The sequence below is a fragment of the Rhododendron vialii genome, chromosome 8a (assembly GCF_030253575.1).
Source record: "Rhododendron vialii isolate Sample 1 chromosome 8a, ASM3025357v1".
In the NCBI taxonomy this organism is placed as follows: domain Eukaryota; kingdom Viridiplantae; phylum Streptophyta; class Magnoliopsida; order Ericales; family Ericaceae; genus Rhododendron; species Rhododendron vialii.
The window spans coordinates 8,058,914-8,080,749 of NC_080564.1; the positions used below are offsets into that span (position 1 = coordinate 8,058,914).

Genomic DNA, 21,836 nt, shown 5'->3' on the forward strand with positions numbered 1-21,836 from the left:
TACGTGTGGGTTCTACACATTTAATTGTAGAATGAAACCCACATGTGTGTGAAAGTGATGTGGTCGGGGTGTAGCCGAGTGATGTGCCCGGAGGATTATTATAAAACTTACCCTCCCGGCACCTCTGTCCATGACCAGTCTCTTCTTACGAAAATGCCACTATTTGTCTACTGATGCGGATAAAATAATAATAATAATAATAAATCTATCTACTCGTATCCACTGATATCTTCTTTTTTTCGAAAATATTGAAATAATCTCCCAAAATTATTGATCATGTCTTTATAATAATATTTCTTCTGCCATATCCCCTTCAAACTATATCCCCTGTATCCACCAATAATTTTGACACCTGAGAGGGGCTGTTAAGCCAATCCATTTGAGTGGAAGAAGGGGGATCAAGAAATATATACAGAAAGTCTACGTCTACCGTTTAACATTTATTATTCCCTTCTATCATTCTCAATCTCACCGTCCAAAAGTATTTTAAACGTTTTCTAAAATTCGAACTATTAATTGCCGAGACGGACGATGAGATGTTGCTTGGTGAATGTTGAGCGGTGAGGTAGTCTTGCTGATATTCCTGCTCTCCTCTGTCCTACTCCCTAATGGGAAACAGTGTTTCTTTTGGTTTTTTGTTTTTCTGTCGTTTGTTTTCTTCCCAGGTAAGAAAAAAGATTTGACTTTAGCAATCACCTGGCATTGTTATTGGAGACCTGGCAAAAACAAAATATGCTACTAATAGGAAGTAAGGAATTCCTGGGAGTCAATTGAGTTATATTGTTGTCTATGTCAATTGATATATATATATATATGCGTGTGTATATATATATATGTGTGTGTATATATATATATATAATATATATATATATGCGTGTGTATATATATATATGTGTGTGTATATATATATATATATATATATAGAGAGAGAGAGAGAGAGAGAGAGAGAGAGAGAGAGAGGGAGTCCATTTCTCCTAAGAACCACCTTAACTTAATAAAATGAGAACCTCTATTATCCGATAAAATTTTGATGATCCAAGCCGCTCAATGTATTCAGAACGTGATTTTAAGGGTCTTCGCGAAAAATTAGCAAAAAAAAATGACTGAATAGGCTTCATCCGAGCATTTTTTGTTTATTTTTTATTGAATGGTTCAAATAAAAACTGCTCGGACGAAGCCCTTCCTGGTCATTTTTTTTTTACCGATTCCTCGCGAGTACTCTAAAAATCACGTTCTGAACACATTGAGCGGCTCGGATCAGTGAAATTTGAAAGGAAAATGGGAGAAACGGAAAGGTCATTATTTTAACTAAAATAAGGACTTCCTCATTTGAAAATGACTCTCTCTCTCTCTCTCTCTCTCTCTCTCTATATATATATATATATATATATCGGGACGGTTCAAGAGACACCTAAAAAAACACCTCAAATCTCAATCTCGTAGTTCCTGATCAAATTTTTATGATCCGAACCATTTAATGTGTGCAAAATGTGATTTTAAGGGTGCCCGCGAGAAATTAACAAAAAAAATGACCGGGAAATGCTTGATTTGAGCAGTTTTTATTTGAACCGTTCAATAAAAAACTGTTCAAAGCTGTTGGGATCAAGCTCTTCCCGGTCATTTTTTTTGCTGATTTTTCACGGGTACCCTTAAAATCATGTTCTGATCACATTAAGCGGCTCGAATCATCAAAATTTGATCAGGAACTATGAGGTGTTTTTTTGGATGTCCTCGGAACCGCCCCGTATATAGATATATATAACGGAACGGTTCAAGGGACACCCTAAAAAAACACCCATAATCTCAATCTCTTAGTTCCCGATCAAATTTTTATGATCCGAACCGTTCAATGTGTGCAGAATGTGATTTTAAGGGTGCTCGGGAGAAATTAGCAAAAAAAATAACCGGGAAAGGTTTGATTTGAGCAGTTTTTATTTGAACCGTTCAATAAAAAAACTGTTCGAAACTGTTCGGATCAAGTCCTTCCCGGTCATTTTTTTTGCTGATTTCTCATGGGTACCCTTAAAATCACGTTCTGATCACATTGAGCGGCTCAGATCATCAAAATTTGATCGAAAACTATAAAGTATTTTTTTTGATGTCCCCGGAATCGCCCGATATATATATATATATATATATAGAGAGAGAGAGAGAGAGAGAGAGAGAGAGAGAGAGAGAGAGAGATTGATTTTGGAATGGTATGATTTTGTTTAAATAAAAACAGACACGCTACAGTTCCCGACCGAAGGAATCCCGACGGCAAGCCGGGCCCACTCCGGCCACCGGACGGCTGATCCGAGCCGTCCAAAAATTCTAAAAAGAAAAAATAGAGTGCGCCCATATGAGAATCAACGGCGTCCGATGTGTGTAGGTAGCTCATCCAAACACTCCATTTTTTATTATAGAATTTTTGGACGGCTCGAATCAACCATCCAGTAACCGGAGTGGGCCCGGAGTTCCGTCGGGATTTGGTCGGGTCCTGGGACTTTCTGTAGTAAAAAATCAAGATTAATTGTTTTTAAGCCAAATGATGATTAATCTAGAGAGATCAAGACAGCAGGCAATCTTTGGCCCAATAAAGAAAGTACCAGTACTAATCAACAATCCATATCTCCCATCCAATGGAAACCAGACATTAGTCTCTATTCTATCCAGCTACTCCTATATTAATTATTGAATTGATGGATCACCATGTATACGCCGTAGAGGTAGGTAGTTGGGAGTTGAACGTTTGTACGACCCTTTCTCTGTGTATGTGACTCACTCCCATCACAAGCCCTAGTTTCCGCTAAACTTTTTTCCCGACAATTTTTATTGCATTTACGCAAGTTGTTTTTTACTAAATTTAAAACACCTAACGCATTTTCTTCCACTAAAGTGAAACACCCATTAAGTTTTAGTTTATTAGAAGTAATTAACTTGCTTAAATCAGGATTGTTGACAACTTCTAACTTACCGGAAACACCGCGTATATCATGATTATTAACGTGTGGGTGAATGTTATGTTTTTTTATTGGATTTTCATGACAACTTAAGTGCACCTCACATAATTTCGGGTGCCCCGAAATTAAAAATTTCATACAAATCCTTCAGAATATTTGGCTTCTGCGGGTTCGAACTTGCATGCTCATGAAAGAAAAATGCCAAAACTCACGTATTTGATTTCTCGTTCATATCTGGCAGGCCGTTGACGTGGGTAAATGTTGACCAATAATCAGCGTTGACACCTCAACTTTTCCAACGTATATATCACCACACGTTACATCATAAACTTAACTAGTTGGGCCTCTTTGATTGGGTATTATACCAACACCTAACTGCATCTATTTAATAATGGAAAAAACAACCCCCATCTCTCACTCTCTCTCCTCTTTCTCTCTCTCCATAAATTCGCCATGCAGTTCGGTTCCCAGTGGCAGAGAGAACCAAAAACGAAAGAAAAATAGTAAATAAAATAAACTACTGTACATTCCAGAAGGGAATGTCATCAACCTTCTGTTCTGGACTTCTCTAGGCTTCTTCTATCTATAACTAATAACAACAACTGATGTATTGAATGAATCAAGAATGATCGAGTGAGCTCTGGACATTATCTGTAGTATTGGAAGATCTTTAATTTTAAAGACAGCATTCCAGCCTGACATTTAGGGTTTTCAATGATTTTTCTATTTTTATATATTTAACAAGATTTACAATCCAATTCCTTTCAACTTTCAACAAGTGGATCGAAAAAATCCCAAAAAAAAAAAAGACTACGAGCCTTTGTGGGCGGTCACCAAAGGGATGAAAATGTTGGGAAAATGACGGTCCAGGACATGTTTTGATAATTAATACTCGTCAATGACATTTTCAGCATTAACAAATGTTCTCAGTACGTCCTTAACGGGTATTAATTATCAAAACAGATCATTGGCCGTCATTTTCCTGAAGATGTTCTGACCCCGACTCTCGTATACCCCTTTATACGGGTACCTTCACTACTCCACGCAATGAGCAATTCAGAGCAAATGGGCGGGGAACATGATCACTAGTTTACGCTCTGACCTGAATTGTATGGAATACATGAAATCCTATGTGAATTAGCTAGTCGCAAATTAAGTACGTAGAGCGGTATTGGGGAAAGTGACTTGAGCCGTATGATATCCAGTGTGAATCAGTATCGAAGTAAAGTTGTACAAGGGAAACCGACTAATCGTGCACATTTTTGTGGAAGGAAAATAACACATCTATAATTTATTTGTCATTACATGCAAAAAAAAAATTGGTCAAACGGAAGATACCATAAAATTAAACTAGAGAAACCGAGTCATAGTGACGATGTAACATAATACAGACATGAACTACAATTAGGTTCTAAGATGGCCAACACCCACGACATCTGCTAAAAAAAACTCTTTTGCCCTGAAGGGAACTTTTTTGCTGACAATCAACTCCTCCTCTTGTTGTGATATATCCTTAGACGAGCTAAGCAGTCAGGTGCTTGATTGGCTTGGCTTGCAAAGTTATAAAAACGAAGAACCTTTTAGGAAACTGTCAAAATCACTTTTCCGGTACCAATTTATGGGAGTTTAAAAACGTTTACTTCCAGTCCTTTATTACGTGTTTTGGCAAACAAAAAGGATTGACAATTGATTACTACTTTGTTTAAATTTCTCCTTAATTAAAATTTCTGTATTCTTTGTCACCATTTTACAATAATTGTCCTCGATGAGTTTTCACATTTCGAGTCAAGCAAATATGAGAGAGAGAGAGAGAGAGAGAGAGTGTGTGTGTGTGTGTTTTCACATTTCGAGTCAAGCAAACAAACGTTCTGTAGCATTTTGTGGTTTTATTAGATTTTGAAATGATAAATGAAGCATCTTGCATGGTATCGGCCATGAACAATAATGGCGAATGGGACACTAGTTAAATACAGAAATTCTTTTCTGCTTTTACTGCAAATCATTAATCAACTAGTTAAACCTCTCTCTCTCTCTCTCTCTCTCTCTCTCTCTCTCTCTCTCGGATTGCTTGTCAAATACAAATGGGTCAACAAAACTACAAGTAAATCAAGTAAAAGAAATGAGTTTCCCAAGCAATATACTGCTGTACGTTTTCCTTTACTCAATTACTATGATGTTTTTTGAACAGGTGGGATCGATAAACAAGCTAGGTAATCATCAACAGTCTGGAAAATAATGTACCGGTAAACTTGCTTATGCATAGGAGTATTATAATATACTCTAAGGGTTGATCGATCATCTCTGGATAATTTGAGACAGACAGACAGACAAACAGAGAGAGAGAGAGAGAGAGAGAGAGAGAGAGAGAGAGAGAGAGAGAGAGAGAGAGAGAGAGAGAGAGAGAGAAAATGAAAATGAAAGAGTCCACCGTCGTACCCAACTTTAAAGAGAAAAACAAATCGAAACAAAGGAGGAGCAGAATCTGGATTTGAACTCAGAATAATAATTAAAAAAAAAAACACATGACGAGGAAAGTTGGCCGACTAATAAGATACTTTTTGTAATTGATTTGAGTTATTCGAGTTTTTTTAGACAGAACGAGAAATTGGCCGACTAATAACTGATAAGATTTTTGAATAACCCTTGGTATTATGATCATCATTCAATAGTAATATGCATGCAAAATTTATAGGGTTTTGTTACATATTGATTAAGCTTGCAAAATTTCAACTATATATAATAGAAGGTATAAACAATATTGATCGCTTCTTCTTCTTCTTCTTTTTTTTGGTCAATATTATATACATTCAATGGGAAAAGAGTGTTCATTCCAGAAACCAAGTCCTGGGGTCTCTTTGGAAGAACCTCTGCCCTCCTAAGGTGGAGGGCAATTCAGTGCTATCCAGTAGGAATATCGTACAAGAGGGCCAATCGCTTTCGTGCCCTTTGTGCTCCTTGCATTTGGAAACTCCAGATCATTTGTTATTGCATTGTCAATTTTCTTGGATAATCTGGTCTATTATTTTGGATTGGTGGCGTGTTTCGTGGGTATGTCCAAAATCGTTATCAGATTTGGCTTTGTGGTGGTTTGATACCAAGTTTAGAAATCTGGAGAAAAATGTGTGGGAAGCGTCCTTTTATGCTACACTGTGGTCTCTGTGGCTGGTTCGCAATGACTGTGTGTTTAACAATGCTACTATGGGTTTTGAGGTGGTGGGGGAATTGGTAAAAACTAGAATTGCAATGTGGATGAAGGCCAAGTTCACGATCAAGATTTATTCGGTGGAGGAGTTTAAGATGTACCTTGATGGCATTCGTAAGCTTAAGTTGTAGTTTTTGTTGAGGTGTTTTGTCTGTTCAACATTGTGTTGGATGGGCTAGTTTGTATGCTTTCTTTTATTTTGCCCTCGATGTACCCTTTCTAGTTTTTATAAAAAGTTTTGTTTGTCGAGCAAAAAAAAAAATTATTATATACATTAGCGAGAGTTAACAGGGTGTTAGTATGTTATTCGACAGGAGGTTCAGACGATGTCCATAGCCCTGAACCCCAAACCGTCTCTCACGGGACTCGAACCATGCCTCCATTGAAAGAGGCGTATAATACCAACTAAGCTAAGAGCTCATTGGTAATATTGATCACTTTGAGCATACTGATTATGGTGAATGTAACGTTGGATTATGATATTAAAAGTCATAGGATGATACGCAAGTAGTACATCTCGAGATTGAAGATTGTGACTTATCAAACCGTTCCACAGTATAAAAAAAGTAAACAACTTTATTTAATTTATAAAAATCTTCCAACAAAAGTATCTCTAATAGTTTAGCTTAATATCCTTAAATAAAAAAATTCCAAATTACTACTCCTATAGTTTTTTTTTCCTCTCATTTCTATTACACGTGAAACTGGGCGTATGTATTAGGTGCAGATAAAATATAGCATAGTTTTTTTCATGAAAAATATGGACCCCACCACCCTTGTTCGAAATGATAACTAGATAGGATATCAGTCGAATCAAGTTTTTTCTTCCTTCTACAAGTCAATCAATCAGATTAGGTTTGTTTAACCATTGCCATAAACTTTTCATGATAACTTGAAAGAAAGCTTATAATATGGAGTAATGCAGAAAAGAAGTTTGATTTTTTTTTTTCCCAACCCGCATGTCGGAGGGTCAATTTGCACAAACCTCGACTACTTCTGAAGCTCTGAAGTTAATGACCGCGCAAACCTTCCAGTGGTTTCAAAGTTTGAAATATTTAGCTTTTCTGGAATCTGAATACACAACATCTTCGCGGAAGACAAATACTTATTTGATTTCTAATGCCCATCTAACCAAACCCTTTAGGTTGAAAGAAGTTTGATGGGTTAATATGGCGCCGAATAGAGCTAGCCCCATTTGGTTAATGATTATGCATGTATAATTAAAGCATCTCAACCATTGGCATAAGACAAATCACAGTACAAGAAAAGTGCAACATGAGTAACGGTTTGCCCTTGACCAGTGTAATCTTTTATAAACATTAATAAATTTCTTTTGTTGTTGCAAAATAAAAAACATATGTACCGGTGGTTGTTTAATCCCCAGGCAGTTTTTGTGTAAAATCTGCAATTTCATTATTGTAGTACACCTATTAATTAATTGTATCCAGATTTTGCGCTTAAACAATTACTTTTAATATAGGGCTCCAGTGGCTTCCTTTACTGAATTATTATTCAATTGGGCAAAACATATAGTACTAGGAAAACAAGCCACCTCTTATATTAATTTCTTCCTTAATTTACTGAATGTTTAATATCTTAGTTTAAGAAAAAGTCAGCGAATCGTTGAACTTGGATTCTTGAGATTTAAAAAAAAAAAAATCGTCAAAATACTGTTCTTAAGAAATGCGTGCCTACTTTTTTCTCAAGTTTTTAGATGGGATGAAAAAAAAAGTTGATTGTTGAAATGATCTTCCTTGGAACATCGGCACTGCCAAATCCTATAGAGTTTTTCTTAATAATAAAATTTTCTTTGCCGATTAAAAAAAAAAAAAACATCGGCACTGCCAAATCCAAATCCTAAAACTGTCACGGTTTGTCTGCATGGAAGATTTTGTGGGAGGAAAAATCGAGCATGTTTTCTGTGGGGGGAAAAAAAAAACCATTTTAAGGAAGTATAACATAAATATAAAACTATTTTCTGAGATATACATATATATATTATTAGTACGATATATATATATATATATATATATATATATATATATTAATATTAGTACGATATGAAAGATCTATGTATGATATGAAAATGATGCGATGGAAAACCATTCTGAGATTTGTGGAAAACACCTGCCAATTTTCTAGTCTATCGTTGAAAATTAGTTCGACAAAGTATTCGAAAAAACCTATTTCTGTTCAACTTTTAGTAGAACATCCCACTTTTACAGAACGCGTCTAAAAAGGGTGAATCTAGTGCACAAGACTCTTGACATTGTGGGGTCTGGAAAAAGGTGATATACGTAGTCATATCACTGCAAGCAGAGAGGCTGTTTCCGCAACTCAAACCTGTGACCTCCACGTCACAATGGAGCAGCTTTACTGTTGCGCCAATCACGGAGGCTCTGTTAATATAAGTTATTCACGGAGCCGCGCAACCACACCCATCCGTTTTGGCAACCAATGTTTGAGATCTATTTTTAAACTTTAACTGGTACTAAATATTTCGGACTTTTTTTTGCTGAGCAAAAATAATTATATATTTCTGACCGGTAATAATTTGTTTTTATCCAGACCGTCTAAAACACTTTTCAACGCTCGAAATTGAGCGCCATAAATCTTATTTAAGGAGGCTCCGTAAATAAGTTTTTCTCTTATTAGAGTAGTGACTACTGAGCGGTATGTTTGGGTCGGCAATCAAATTACTTAGGTTTCAGCTCGTCATTTTTTTTAAATAGGCATCAAGGTTTTATTAAAAAACTTGACAAGAGGCACCTTAAGCTCGTCATTTTTTTTTAATAGGCAACAAAGTTTTATTAAAAACTTGACAAGAGGCACATCAAGTTGGAAGAGGAGGAGGGGAATCCAACGACAAGTTCGACGAAAACAGCTGTTGGGACTCTCAGCCGTCCAATATTCCAGTTTCATGACTCACGCACCTAAAAGCATGTAAAATTATGTTCAGCATGTGTGGATGATCTCTCATCATCATTAATTGTCTTAGTTCTAGCTAGCTTTTACGTACCCTAGCTAGCTTTTACGTACCCTTTAAAAGATGAACCTTTATCTACCTGCCTATTACGTGCGAGAGTTTATGAGTGTCGGACAGGTACCATACACATAGTACTTCTGGTGATCTCAGCCATGCCATTCAAACGTACGTGTTTTAAATGATTTGGATTTTACCAAGAGAAAAAGAGGAGAGAGAGTGATCGGGTGAGGAGAGAGAGATAATAAATCTGGACTGTCCAAAATATGTTTAGACGGTTGAAATCACCGATGAGTACCACCAGGTGGTACCCACTGGGCATCCAAAAATTTCTCATTTAAGTAGAATATTTGTATAGTTTTCGCTCGGACTCGGGGATGGTGGTGTTGTGGTGGTGCTTCCCTGCTTGGCGCATTGAAGGAATACCCGTTTTTGCTTCTCTTGGCCCTAGTTGGCACCTCATCCAATGGGGCAATATACAATTATACATGTTGTATTATATCAACTGCTTTATTAAATAAATCCACACAACCAAACAAATTAATGTCCTCCAATAATCATCTCCAAAATAATTTCGCATGCTACCTAAAAAGTAAGATCACAAATACTCCTTCCGTCCTAAAATGATAGTCCCCATAAAAAGATGTGAATTCTTTGGATTAAAAAATAAAATACTTTCGATCATATTTATTTTTGAATTTTTGGCACTAAATTAAAGAACTAATCGAGATCTTTAATTTGTTGCAAAGAACCTTGAAAATTTATGTATGAAAAGTATTTTATTTTTATTTCAAAATTACATGTTCTTTTCGTAGGGGACTATCAAAATGAGATGGAGGGAGACTATAAGTTTAATAATTTCAAAAAACACAATCTAACTTTTATCCTTGCACATGAAAGTCCTATTGCAAGGGAACCCGTCACTCAGAAAAATGGAGCGAGAGAGAGCTAGAGAGAGAGAGAGTGAGAGAGAGAGTGGGCCAAACAGAGAAAAACTCAGAGGGGAAGCTGGGGGTTGGATCCCAGTGATCAAAAACCATAGAGGGGCAAAAACAAACAGGGAGAGGAGGATGGAAACTGTCACATTATTTGTTGATAATATTCCGGAGCAGAAGGACCAGATGTAGGGCTGTTCCTCTGTTAAAAAAGAAGAATAAAAAGATAATCGCTTGGGATGCATTAAAAGCCGGTTGCTCTGTTTGGTGAACAGGAAAATGGCAAAATTTGATAACCAAATTGATTAAGCTCACAAGAAAGTGAGAGAAAAGCAAACAGAGCAACCAGAATCGGAAACAGAGCAAATGGCAAAATTTGTCCATGTTTGAAATTTTTCTAAATTTTTAGTTTTGCGTCAATTTTTTTTGACCTTTTAATTCTTCTTGTTGAGACTAATCAGAAAAAGTAAAAAAAAAAATTACTTGAGACGAATCGGAAAGTCAAAAAAATTTGACGCAAAACGAATAAATGCAAAAAAAATTTAAATAAGAACAAAATATGAGTAACTTTTAAAAAAAATTAAGTGGAACAAAGCCTAAATGGATGACTAAAAACACCAATCACTAGGACACACGAGTGGTCCCTTCTTCACTTCAAGTGATGACGTGTCATCTTGTGGTTGGTGGATATATTAATTTGGAAACTGATATTAGTACTCCAAAATTTGATGGAGGCACTCCAAAATCAGTATAATTCCAAAGTTACTTTCCTTCATTTTTTGTAGTGCTTTCATTAATTTTTGGAGTGCCAATATCATTTTCCATTAATTTTTAGTTGAACAAAAAAAGTAGTGTGGCCCAAACTTTATGCTTAATTGCTTATTGTCAAAGCTAGTAGTACAATTTAGTATTCCGCTTGACCAAAAAAAAAAAAAAGAAGCTAGTAGTACAATTAATATGCCTTAACAACATGCAAACAAGTCAATTGAGTCACTTAATTAGTAATATACTTTGCAAGTTCAACCGAATTCTATCTAATTCGTCTGCAATAATACCACGCATGTATATATGCCAACTGCAAACACATGCTTACTTTGATAATCTGAACCGATCATTTAGTAAGACATTTAGAGCATACTCTATGTTGCCGAAAATTCATCTTGACGATTGTAGCCACATGAGTACCAAACATATTAATTACCCAAAAAAATGTGAGTTGTAAAGTTCTGTGAATAAGTCAACTATTTTTTTTTGTAATGAACGCGAGAAACTAACATTAATCAAAAATAATAAGTCTAGGGTATTTAACCCCTAAATTTATAATGTCTTCTTGCAATTGAAATAACATCACAGGCGGTGCAACAATAAAATTTAAAAAAAAATTAAAACCCATGACATGATTAAGAGCTTCCTCAACGAGGATGTCCGCACATTTGTTTTCCTCCCGATAAACATGGCTAACAATCACATATGTCATCTATTTTCAGACCTTGGTCTAAATTAAAGCATTCATGTAGCTAGCCACCTTTATCTGATCAATCTGAATGTTTACTTGTGATAAATCTGGTGAAATGGCCCTCATAGTTAACAGACCGGATAAGCGCTACGGTGGGCTCAAAATCATGAATTCATAGCACCTTTTTTTATTGGGTGGAAACATCAAATTGAAGATGCATATATATGCTTGAGTCGTACTCTCGCTGGTGACTTGATCGCCGCCCATTTTTTACTACTAATAACTAGAAAAATTGCACACACACAATTTGTGTGCACAATTTTAGGGTGCTCGTGGATACAGTTGTAGGTAGTGGTTACAAAGAAGTAGATTACGAGTACAATTTTTTGCCGCAACATTCAATGGTACATTTAAAGTAATGGTAAAAGCTTTTTTTTTTTTTTTGGAGGAACAAACGACGGAAACGATTTTTGTGACGGAGCTTCAAATAATGCTGACACCGACATGACTAGGCCCCGTTCCACTTTCCCTTCTTAAAGAGGTACACAACTCTATATCGTATACGCATGGGTAATCCTAAGAGCATCCGCAATATAATAATCAAATTTGGATAACCAAAAGTTGTCACATCATCTTTTGATTATCCATTTAAGACATTGCTAAAGTTAGCAACGTAGAGGTTCACAATGTAATAATCAAAATTGGATAATCAAAACTTGCCACATCACCTTTTTAAACTACAAAATTCTAAAAACTAAATTTTTTGACAATAATTTGAATACTCTTTTTGAAAATAAAAAAGCAGTTTTTTTTAAGAAAATAGTTTAGTGAAAAAAAAAAACAGTTTTTTTTTTTTTTTTGAAAAACTGTTAGAATCCGTTTTTTTTTTTTTTTTATAAAAACACTTATAATTTTTTTTAAACTTTTTTTAAAAGTTTCTGGGAAAAAAAATAGTTTTTAAAAATAATTTTCTGGAAACATTGTTGAGAGAGAAGGTTTTTATGTAATTATGGGTGTACTTAATTGAGAAAATGTGAAGACCATTAAATTTGATTATTGGCAAAAAGGTTGCTAGTTTTATTCAAAGTCCAAAATTTGATGAGTTGCTAAGAGGTTGCTAAGTTTGGTTATTACAATGTGAGCATTTTTTTGAACAAACATTGCTAACTTTAGCAACCTTTTGGTTTTGATTATTACATTATGGATACTCTAATGAGAACAAAGGAGATGGTACTAGTAGGGATGAAACCGAAAGAAAAGTCTAAAGATGGATTGGAGTCTAATTAATAAGATCATATAAAGGCTAATGGTCCCAACCCCTAACCGCCCCAACTGTCCCTGGCCGGCGACAATTGTGACTAAACATCACCCAAGAAATCAACATTTATTATTAACCCTCAAAATGAGGATACGTTATTTTCCCAAAAATGGAGAATTGAAAGATAAACTCAAGAATCTCAGAATCCCAAAATTAGGATTCTTCTGCAAATTCCCTTGAATTGGCTTGAAATATAATACTCCATGATATATCGACGTCCCTCCCTATTATGTGATCTGACAGGACTGAACTTTATTACATAAATTTGGCAGTGTAGACCTTAGAAAATGCATGTATTACTTCCTTTGGATTCTTCGAGAGAGAAAATAGAATGCAAAGAAAATGTATGTTAAAAACTTCTTCTTCTTCTTCTTCTTTTTTGTGTTTTTGGGTTGTTAATTTGGTCGAGTTAAAACGAGTGAAAAGAATATTGAACATGTGTTTCTAGGACTGATAAATGAGCCAAACTAGCCGATCATGCAATTATTTATGGAATCTGATTTAAAAACTAAAAAAGTTTTGAAAAATGTTCGAAGTCAAGTTATTTATGAGGCGAGCCGATCTCAAATGATCTTTAGTCGACCCGAATGTGATCCGATCTCAAATAACTTGATTTTTTTTTATACATCCTTGTAGCTGAATGCGTTATTAGCTTGTATGAATTGGTTTGAATATTATATGAGTTTCAAAATAGTCCTCAAGCTTGGTTTGTTAATTTTTGTAAGAAACCGATATTGAATGAATTTTTAAAAAGTGAACGTGAGCTCAAACATTGAAGTCGAATAACGTAATTAGTTCGTTTACCAACCCCAACGTGTTTCTTGAAAGAAATTATGATTTCCATTGAAGGAATTTCGATTCCCTGATGTACTTTCTGGAATAAAATAGCATTAATTTTTTGCAACCCTATTGCGCCCCCAGAAGTGAGCAATCCGAGTCGTTCATCTCGTCAATCAATGGTTTTAATATGTTTGTTATCTTTTATGAGTACAAGATAACTTTGACTGCTAATAAAAATTAACAACGAATCTGAACCATCGATTGGAAAAATGGACGGTTCGAATGATCACTACACTCTTGTAATGACTTGCTCACCAGAAGGTCCCGGTCCCTACAATGTAAAGGGTTAACATAAAGATTTCAAAATCTTGCCTAAATGAATAGCCTCCGGGCATTCAACTATATATGCACGATCAATATCAAAAAATCCGAACTATTTTTACTATTTTGAATGGTACTAAATTTAAGTTAGACCATACAACTGCGAAACGATAAGTCATGGGTTATTCCTTTATGTTTTCGAACAAACCCTAATATTTAAATGGACCCAGATCCCTATAGTGTAGTGTCGGGGTGCACTACAGAGGTATGCGTAGTGCGCTTGAGCTATTCATCTCTACGATTAATTATTTTGATTTGCTAAAAGTATCATGCAGTTAAGATACGTACATGTACAATACTTCAAAATCTTACCGTTGGTACAAAAAAAATTTGGACAGCTCGAATTGTGCCTGAACCTTAAAATATAAGGGGACATTTCCGGTAGTGAACATGAATGAATGAATGAATCAGCTGGAACACAAGTTGGTTAACCGAAGAAAGGAAAAAAGACAATGGATGGAAAACTGCTGGCAAACATGAATCAGGAACGTACCAGTCAAACGAAATGGATTGTTTGTCAAGTTTGCATTAATTTAGTAATATCTTCCACGAAGTGATCAAGGTATATCATAGGATACCCTAATTTTTTATGCTTAATTAAGCATAAAGTAATTGACAAACTACGTAAAATTCATCACATTAATTAAATTCATCAAACATGCAGCCACGTTTGAGGTCTGTCACCGCGTTTGAGGTCTGTCACGTGTGGTTACTTTTTGGGTCTTATGATCACTTTTATCATTGTACAGCTTTTTTGTTGGTCTGTCATCGTGGGGTGTGGGGTGTGGATTTTGAATTTTATAAACTATGGGGTGAAACGAGCCCCGCTCTGATACCGTATAGAAACTTTATATCCATGTCAAAACCAACTGGCAACGAGTGGAGAGATCTCAGATATTAGAAAGTGATCGCCTATTCCACTCCCAAGCGATATGAGACTCTATATATTTCCTTAATATCCCAAGTAGGCTGACTTAGAAGGGACTAGAAAACTTGTGTGTTTTAATATACTTAGTAAATACTTATATTTTCGTCAGACAACTACGGTACTCTTTTTCTTGAACGGCAACAACTACGACATTCAATGCACTTATCTTTCATCTATGAAAGAAACTAAGAAAATTATGAAACAATGGAAAATAAATTGAGTTTTTTTTAACCACATAAAATAAAATATTGTAGCTTACTTTTGGAACAATACTGAAAATATACATATATAATACGTAACAGGAATTAATTCTTTAAATTGGCTGTGGTTTTACATCAAATGAAAATGAGACGTAATTTACTTGAAGAACTAAGCAAAATTGGTTACCCCTGAATTTGAGCAAAATTTAGTACTACTAGATCTAATCCACATTTTAAGGCTGTGTTTGGGTTGGTTGTGTTAAAAAAAAGAACAGGATCCTCTCCACTGTAGTCCGTTATATGGACTGAACAGTTCAATTTTGATCATTTTTCGGTTCTTCCCAGGATTATTTTGATTATTCAAAACTTTCATATTTAATTTTGAGCTCGTTGAAAACATTGAACATGCCAAAAAATCACGATGATTTGATACCGATTGATCATATGAGTCCGTAACGTATTTGTCTTGAGATAAGTATGTTAAATGAGTTCCGATCTGGTGTAGTAACATCTTCTTTTTTCAAAATAAACGTGTTCCAAAATCATATCAAACAGTAGCCAATCACCGCGATTCTCATGCAATCAATATTTATCGCTGTGGGTGCCAAATGATTTCAATCTGCTGTTGTATGCATGGTGACTTCTCATGATGTCAAGGACTTATGCAAAATGCTATCATTGGTTGCTAGATGGGTTTGATTACGTATGGCGTCTCTCAAGGCCATCACAATTGATAATGGGATGGTGGTTGGAGGGCCTTTTGTTCTGAGGCTTATTCAATTATCATCGAATGTAACATTTCGTATTTTTCTTTTCTGTTTTCTAGGGCTTTTATGGACTTTAATCTTTGAAGTGTATAAATGGTCTTCCCTCGATGTACCATTTTGTCGAGTTTCTTAATAAAATTTTGTTACTTATCAAAAAAATATATGTATATTATTGCGATTCTTGGCAGGGTTCATTTTTTTTACTAGCTCCTAAATATAAACGTTGTGGATCATCAAAATAGTCCTGGGAAGAATACAAAAACGATCAAAACTTGACCGTCCAGTCCATTACCTTGTTCCTAAAAAAAATATTCTGGGTGTTTTTTTCTTTTTGGAATATTTTTCCTTCAGATTTATTTATTTATTTTTCAGTTTTCGAATATAACTTCTTTCATACCGAGAGCCTGTTTGGGAGGCTCTTTTGCTCATTTTCATTTTCACCTTTTGGCTGTTTGGGTGGTGGAGCTAAAACACTATATCAACACGTATATTTATATTTGATTGAAGAGCAAAAGCCAGAAGTTGGTCCGGAGGTTCTTTTCACATTATTCTAGGAGTAGTTGTTAATTTCTTACACTACTCATGTACGTTGCAAAATGTATTTCGCACATATCTCTCAAAATACTTCACAAATTTAAAATAAAATTTTGATCATAATCTAAAAAAACCAAAAATATAAAAAGTAAATGCAAAAAGTTTAAAAAAATATACAAATGGGGCTCTCTTTTCTAACATTATTTGGTTTTCTTTCTGTTTTTACTCAGTGAACCTGTTTTAAACTTTTCACTCATTTATAAACTTTTGTCTACCGTCGATCGATAGTCTGAGATTAGTCAACATATACATCAAAATCACCAAAAACAAAAAACTACCCCGAATAAAATCACACATGCATGCATATATATTACCCATTTCAAACATCCTACCAGGTCTTCTCTAATTAATGAAACACTGAAACCCTATGAAAGTGCCTAAAATCCGAAATCCTGAAAATGCTTAAATTATAAGGTATTCTATGAAAGTGTCTAAATCTAAAGGTACCCTATAAAAATGCCTAAATCCCTAAGGTACCCTATGAAAATGTTTAAACCGCTAAAACTCTATAATAGGAAAGTGCAACCTAAAATCCCTATGCAAGTGCCTAAATCTAAACCCTAGGGTATCTTAAACCTAAAAACCCTAGGGTATCCACTAAGTACCATAAAATCTTAGGATGACACTTCTATTTATGGTAAATGTATTTTTGTAAAAGTGGACCTAATAATAATTAAGTATTCCATCTCTCCCTATGCTAAAAATCTCAAATATGTGATCACCATAGCATTGCTCGAGCTACAAAAGATGATTAAAAAAAAATCACAAGAAAAAAAGAGGGTTTTGCACATAAATAAATAGATCCAGCTAAGAGAGAGCGTTGTAATTGACATCAAACTCCCAAACCCCCCCTCCATTAAATCCCCCCATCTACCTCTATTCATTACCCCAATTCTCAGCCTTTAAATCTCCCCACCCCCCCTCCCCTCCCCCCCAATAGTAATAACCCTTTCTCTCTCTCTCCAAAAACTTCTATACTCTCTCTCTCTCTCTCTCTCTCTCTCTCTCTCTCTCTCTCTAAAAATGCCGCAAATACTGCCGGACTTCTCCGCGTCCGTGAAGCTCAAGTACGTAAAACTGGGCTACCAGTACCTCGTAAACCACATTCTGACCTTCTTGCTGATTCCGGTGATGGCCGGAATCCTGATCGAAGTCCTCCGAATGGGACCGCAGGAGATCGTGGGCGTCGTGAAATCGCTCGGCTTGGACACAGTCCAAATCCTCTGCTCGTCGTTCCTGATCGTGTTCGTTTCCACCGTCTACTTCATGTCCAAGCCCCGGTCGATCTACCTCGTCGACTACGCGTGCTACAAGCCCCCCGTCACGTGCCGCGTCCCCTTCGCCACCTTCATGGAGCACTCCAGGTCAGTGGGCACCGGGCCCACCCAATTTATGATCATAGGAGTAGCATTTTCTGGTTTTCATGATAAAAAAAAAAACTTTTGTTTTTTTTGGGTGAATATATCATGAGAAAAACTCGATTTGCAGAGGCCAGTTTGGTAAAGGTTTTATCGAAACCGGACTGATACAATTCATGTTCATTTGTAATAAATACAACTCACAACTCACCTCGAGAACGAAACAAGGACACAACTGTTCCCGGAGCATGCACATGAGTCAACGTGCCTCAAACAGTTCCGGATGCAGTTATATCCATCCATCTGAAATTGTGTGTTGGATTTGTATTTTGTAGATTTTTTACAATTCAAATGATGGCATGTATAGTGTGTGGTTGAACTAATTTTCATCTAACTTCAAATAACTAATTTTCTCTTGTAATTGGCTAATTTTAGACACTTGTTGAACAATTAATCCTCTTTCTCTTTTGAATTTTCTTCCGCTTTTTTAGTCCTTTTATTAAAGTGTGCTAATTAAGTATAGCATAATTAAGCAATCATTGATGAATTAAGAAGTTGAAGTTGAAATTTTTTTCGTCCATATTTGAACTGTCTGTTTCACCCATAGATTTTGTTTACCTTTAGGCCTTAATTGGCTTCATCGGTCCAGTCAACCTTTTTTTTTTTTTCTCTAAATTATTCCCAGAAAATAAAATCTTAGCTCTCCTGAATTTTTATATAGTACCTATCCCAGTCCTCCGTGGTGTCTTTAACCAGTAATGATGGGTTTACTTAACATATTATTTTAGCCTTATTTTGGGTTTTAAGAATTTTTATGAGCTACGCGTTAATTTTTTATAATTTATTCATCTCCCAGAGGGGCAAAAAAATTCTGTTGTAAATTATTTTAACTTTTTCAAACTTGTAGTATCCTATTGCCAAACAAAACTGGGTGTGTTCCACCAATTAAAATAATTACTTTTTTAATTATTTTTTAAATAAGTAATTTTTTTGAATTAAAAGTGATGTATTGTAAAAGAATGACCTATTTTGTAAAATTGAAAATAAGTACTTAAAAAATAAGATTTTTAGCGGAACGGAGCGTAATACAAAACTAACAATAAGTTATATAGATAGGCTAAATCCTTAACTTTTGAAAAAAAATAATTTAATGAGACGCATGGGTTTGATGGTATTAAACTGTATTTGTTCAGAACAAATTCATCTTGTGTTCTAAATAATTTAGTTATCTCAAAAGACAAGTTTTTGAAATGATCAAACCAAACAAAATCTACAAATCCTACAGCCAACCAAACAAAATCTATAATTTCAAACATCTTTTTTTGTTGCAAAAGTAAGGAAATTTAATTTAATTTAATTTTTTTTCATTATTTCCCTACACAGGTTAATCCTCAAGGACAGTCCCAAAAGCGTGGACTTCCAAATGCGAATCCTGGAACGCTCCGGCCTCGGCGAGGAAACCTGCCTTCCCCCGGCCATCCACTACATCCCCCCCACCCCCACCATGGCCTCCGCCCGGGGCGAGGCCGAGGTCGTCATCTTCTCCGCCCTCGACTCCCTCTTCCAGAAAACCAACCTCAAGCCCAAAGACATCGACATCCTCATCGTCAACTGCAGCCTCTTCTCCCCCACCCCCTCCCTCTCCGCCATGATTGTCAACAAGTACAAGCTCCGCAGCAACATCAAGAGCTTCAACTTGTCCGGCATGGGGTGCAGCGCGGGGGTCGTCTCCATCGACCTGGCCCGGGACCTGCTCCAGGTCGTCCCGAACTCCAACGCGGTCGTGGTGAGCACGGAGATCATCACGCCGAACTACTACCAGGGGGACGAGAGGGCGATGCTGCTGCCGAACTGTTTGTTCAGGATGGGTGGCGCCGCGATCCTGCTGTCGAACAAGAGGAGGGAGAAGGGGCGGGCCAAGTATAAGTTGGTTCACGTGGTGAGGACGCATAAAGGGTCGGACGATAAGGCGTACAAGTGTGTGTTTGAGGAAGAAGATGATCAGGGGAAGGTCGGAATCCGGCTCTCCAAGGATCTCATGGTAATGTTCTAATCCTAGTGGGGTAAATAGTTTATTTAGTCATATCTTAAAAACTTATGCCTTTTTAATTAGGATCCAGTTTCTCAGTTTCTCTGCAGTGTTCTCAATCCCGTGAAAGATTTTTTTTTATTGAGATATATGAGTCTTTTACGTGGCCAAAATTGCACATACCGCATGTATAGAAGCCAGCTTGTTTACATAGATTCGATAAAATCAATAGATTCTTGACGTGTAGATGATTTTGGAATAAGAAATCCTGCAGGATACTTTGTGTAGTGGACCCCCCTTGCAGGACATTCCAACGCAACAATAGATAGTAATTCTTTTCTATATCCTTCACAGGTAATTGCCGGTGAAGCCTTGAAATCCAACATCACCACAATGGGACCGTTGGTCCTCCCGGCATCCGAGCAACTCCTCTTCCTCTTCACCCTCATCGGCCGCAAGATCTTCAACCTCAAATGGAAACCCTACATCCCCGATTTCAAACAAGCGTTCGACCACTTCTGCATCCACGCCGGCGGCAGGGCCGTTATCGACGAGCTCCAGAAAAACCTCCAGTTGTCGGCGGAGCACGTGGAGGCGTCCAGGATGGCTCTCCACCGATTCGGAAACACCTCGTCGTCTTCGTTGTGGTACGAGCTGAACTACATCGAGGCGAAAGGGAGGATGAAGAAAGGGGACCGGGTCTGGCAGATCGCGTTCGGGAGCGGGTTTAAGTGTAACTCCGCTGTCTGGAAGTGTAACCGGACCGTTAGAACACCGAGCGACGGGCCGTGGCAAGACTGCATTGATAAGTATCCAGTCCACATTCCAGAAATCGTCAAGCTCTAGATAGATATACATAGTAGTATAAATGTGCATTGTGGTTGTTGATTTTTGCTTTGTTTCACGTTTATTTTTTGTCAAATGTTTCTGCAAAAGATCTGCATTGCATTTAAGTGTACTTCTAGCTAGCTAGAGTGCTGTGTCATAAAAAGAAGTGTAAATTTTCTCTGCTTTTTGTTGTTGTTGTTGTTTTGTGTTTCATGAGATCACAATCAAGCCCTGTGTATGATTTGAACAATAAAGTTAGCTTATAAATGAAGATATACTAATCATTTCTGTTGTCAATATCGGTAGAGCTCTGATTGTGTTATGTTTTGACCATTTGGTAGTACTGGTAGGATAAATTTTTTTTTTTTTTGGTACTTTGGAAATATATAAGAAACTAGAAAGATCAAGAGTTTGTACAACATAGGTGCGAGTGTAAGTATTAACTCACAGACCCAGCAGGAAATAAACCTAGCTAATCAAGTACCTGTTTTAAATTAAGGCTATCTCTAATCATAAATTCCCTAACCGAAATTGATATGGAAGGCTTGCCTTTGACTATAGCAAGAAAAAAAAATTAGTCAAAGTGTGCGTAAGCTGGTCTAGACGTTCAGTTTCAGTGAATGACGTATACTTTGGTGGTTACACGTCACCTGTACATTTGCTATAGGGTTAATTATTTGTTGTCCCCTGTATCTATACACATTTTTCACTTTACCCCCTTCAACTATAGAACGCTACAACCTATCCCCTTTATCTTCCAATTCCTAACACATAAGGCCTGCCGTTAGTCTAAGATCCAAAAAATCATCGAAGGGGCATGTGCATGTCACATGATATGTAAAAAAGAAAAAAAATAAGTGCTCTAATTTTTAATCCATTTGAATCGGTGCGAAGATCTTATTTATCTAATCATTTTATCCTCAAGGATCATAATTAATTTTTGGCTTTAGAGCTCTCATTAGTTAGCCCTAAGAGATATATGGTTTTACTACTTTCTTAGGACTAATTAACGAGAGCTCTATAGTCAAAATTTAATTATGACTCTTTAGAATAAAATGATCATAAAAATAATATCTTTGAACATGTTTAAATGGATTGAAAATTGGAACACTTAATTTTTCATAGGTAGTTTATA

General features: G+C 36.2%; 1 protein-coding gene across 1 annotated transcript; it reads left to right on the top strand.

Moving 5' to 3' along the window:
* The first annotated feature begins 17,341 nt into the window (after positions 1 to 17,341).
* LOC131335823 (3-ketoacyl-CoA synthase 6) lies at positions 17,342 to 20,998 on the top strand. The gene is made up of 3 exons (XM_058371339.1): positions 17,342 to 17,850; positions 19,228 to 19,885; positions 20,228 to 20,998. The coding sequence occupies exons 1-3, from the start codon at positions 17,510 to 17,512 to the stop codon at positions 20,717 to 20,719; spliced, it is 1,491 nt and encodes a 496-aa protein (XP_058227322.1). The 5' UTR covers positions 17,342 to 17,509; the 3' UTR covers positions 20,720 to 20,998.
* Positions 20,999 to 21,836: the final 838 nt, after the last annotated feature.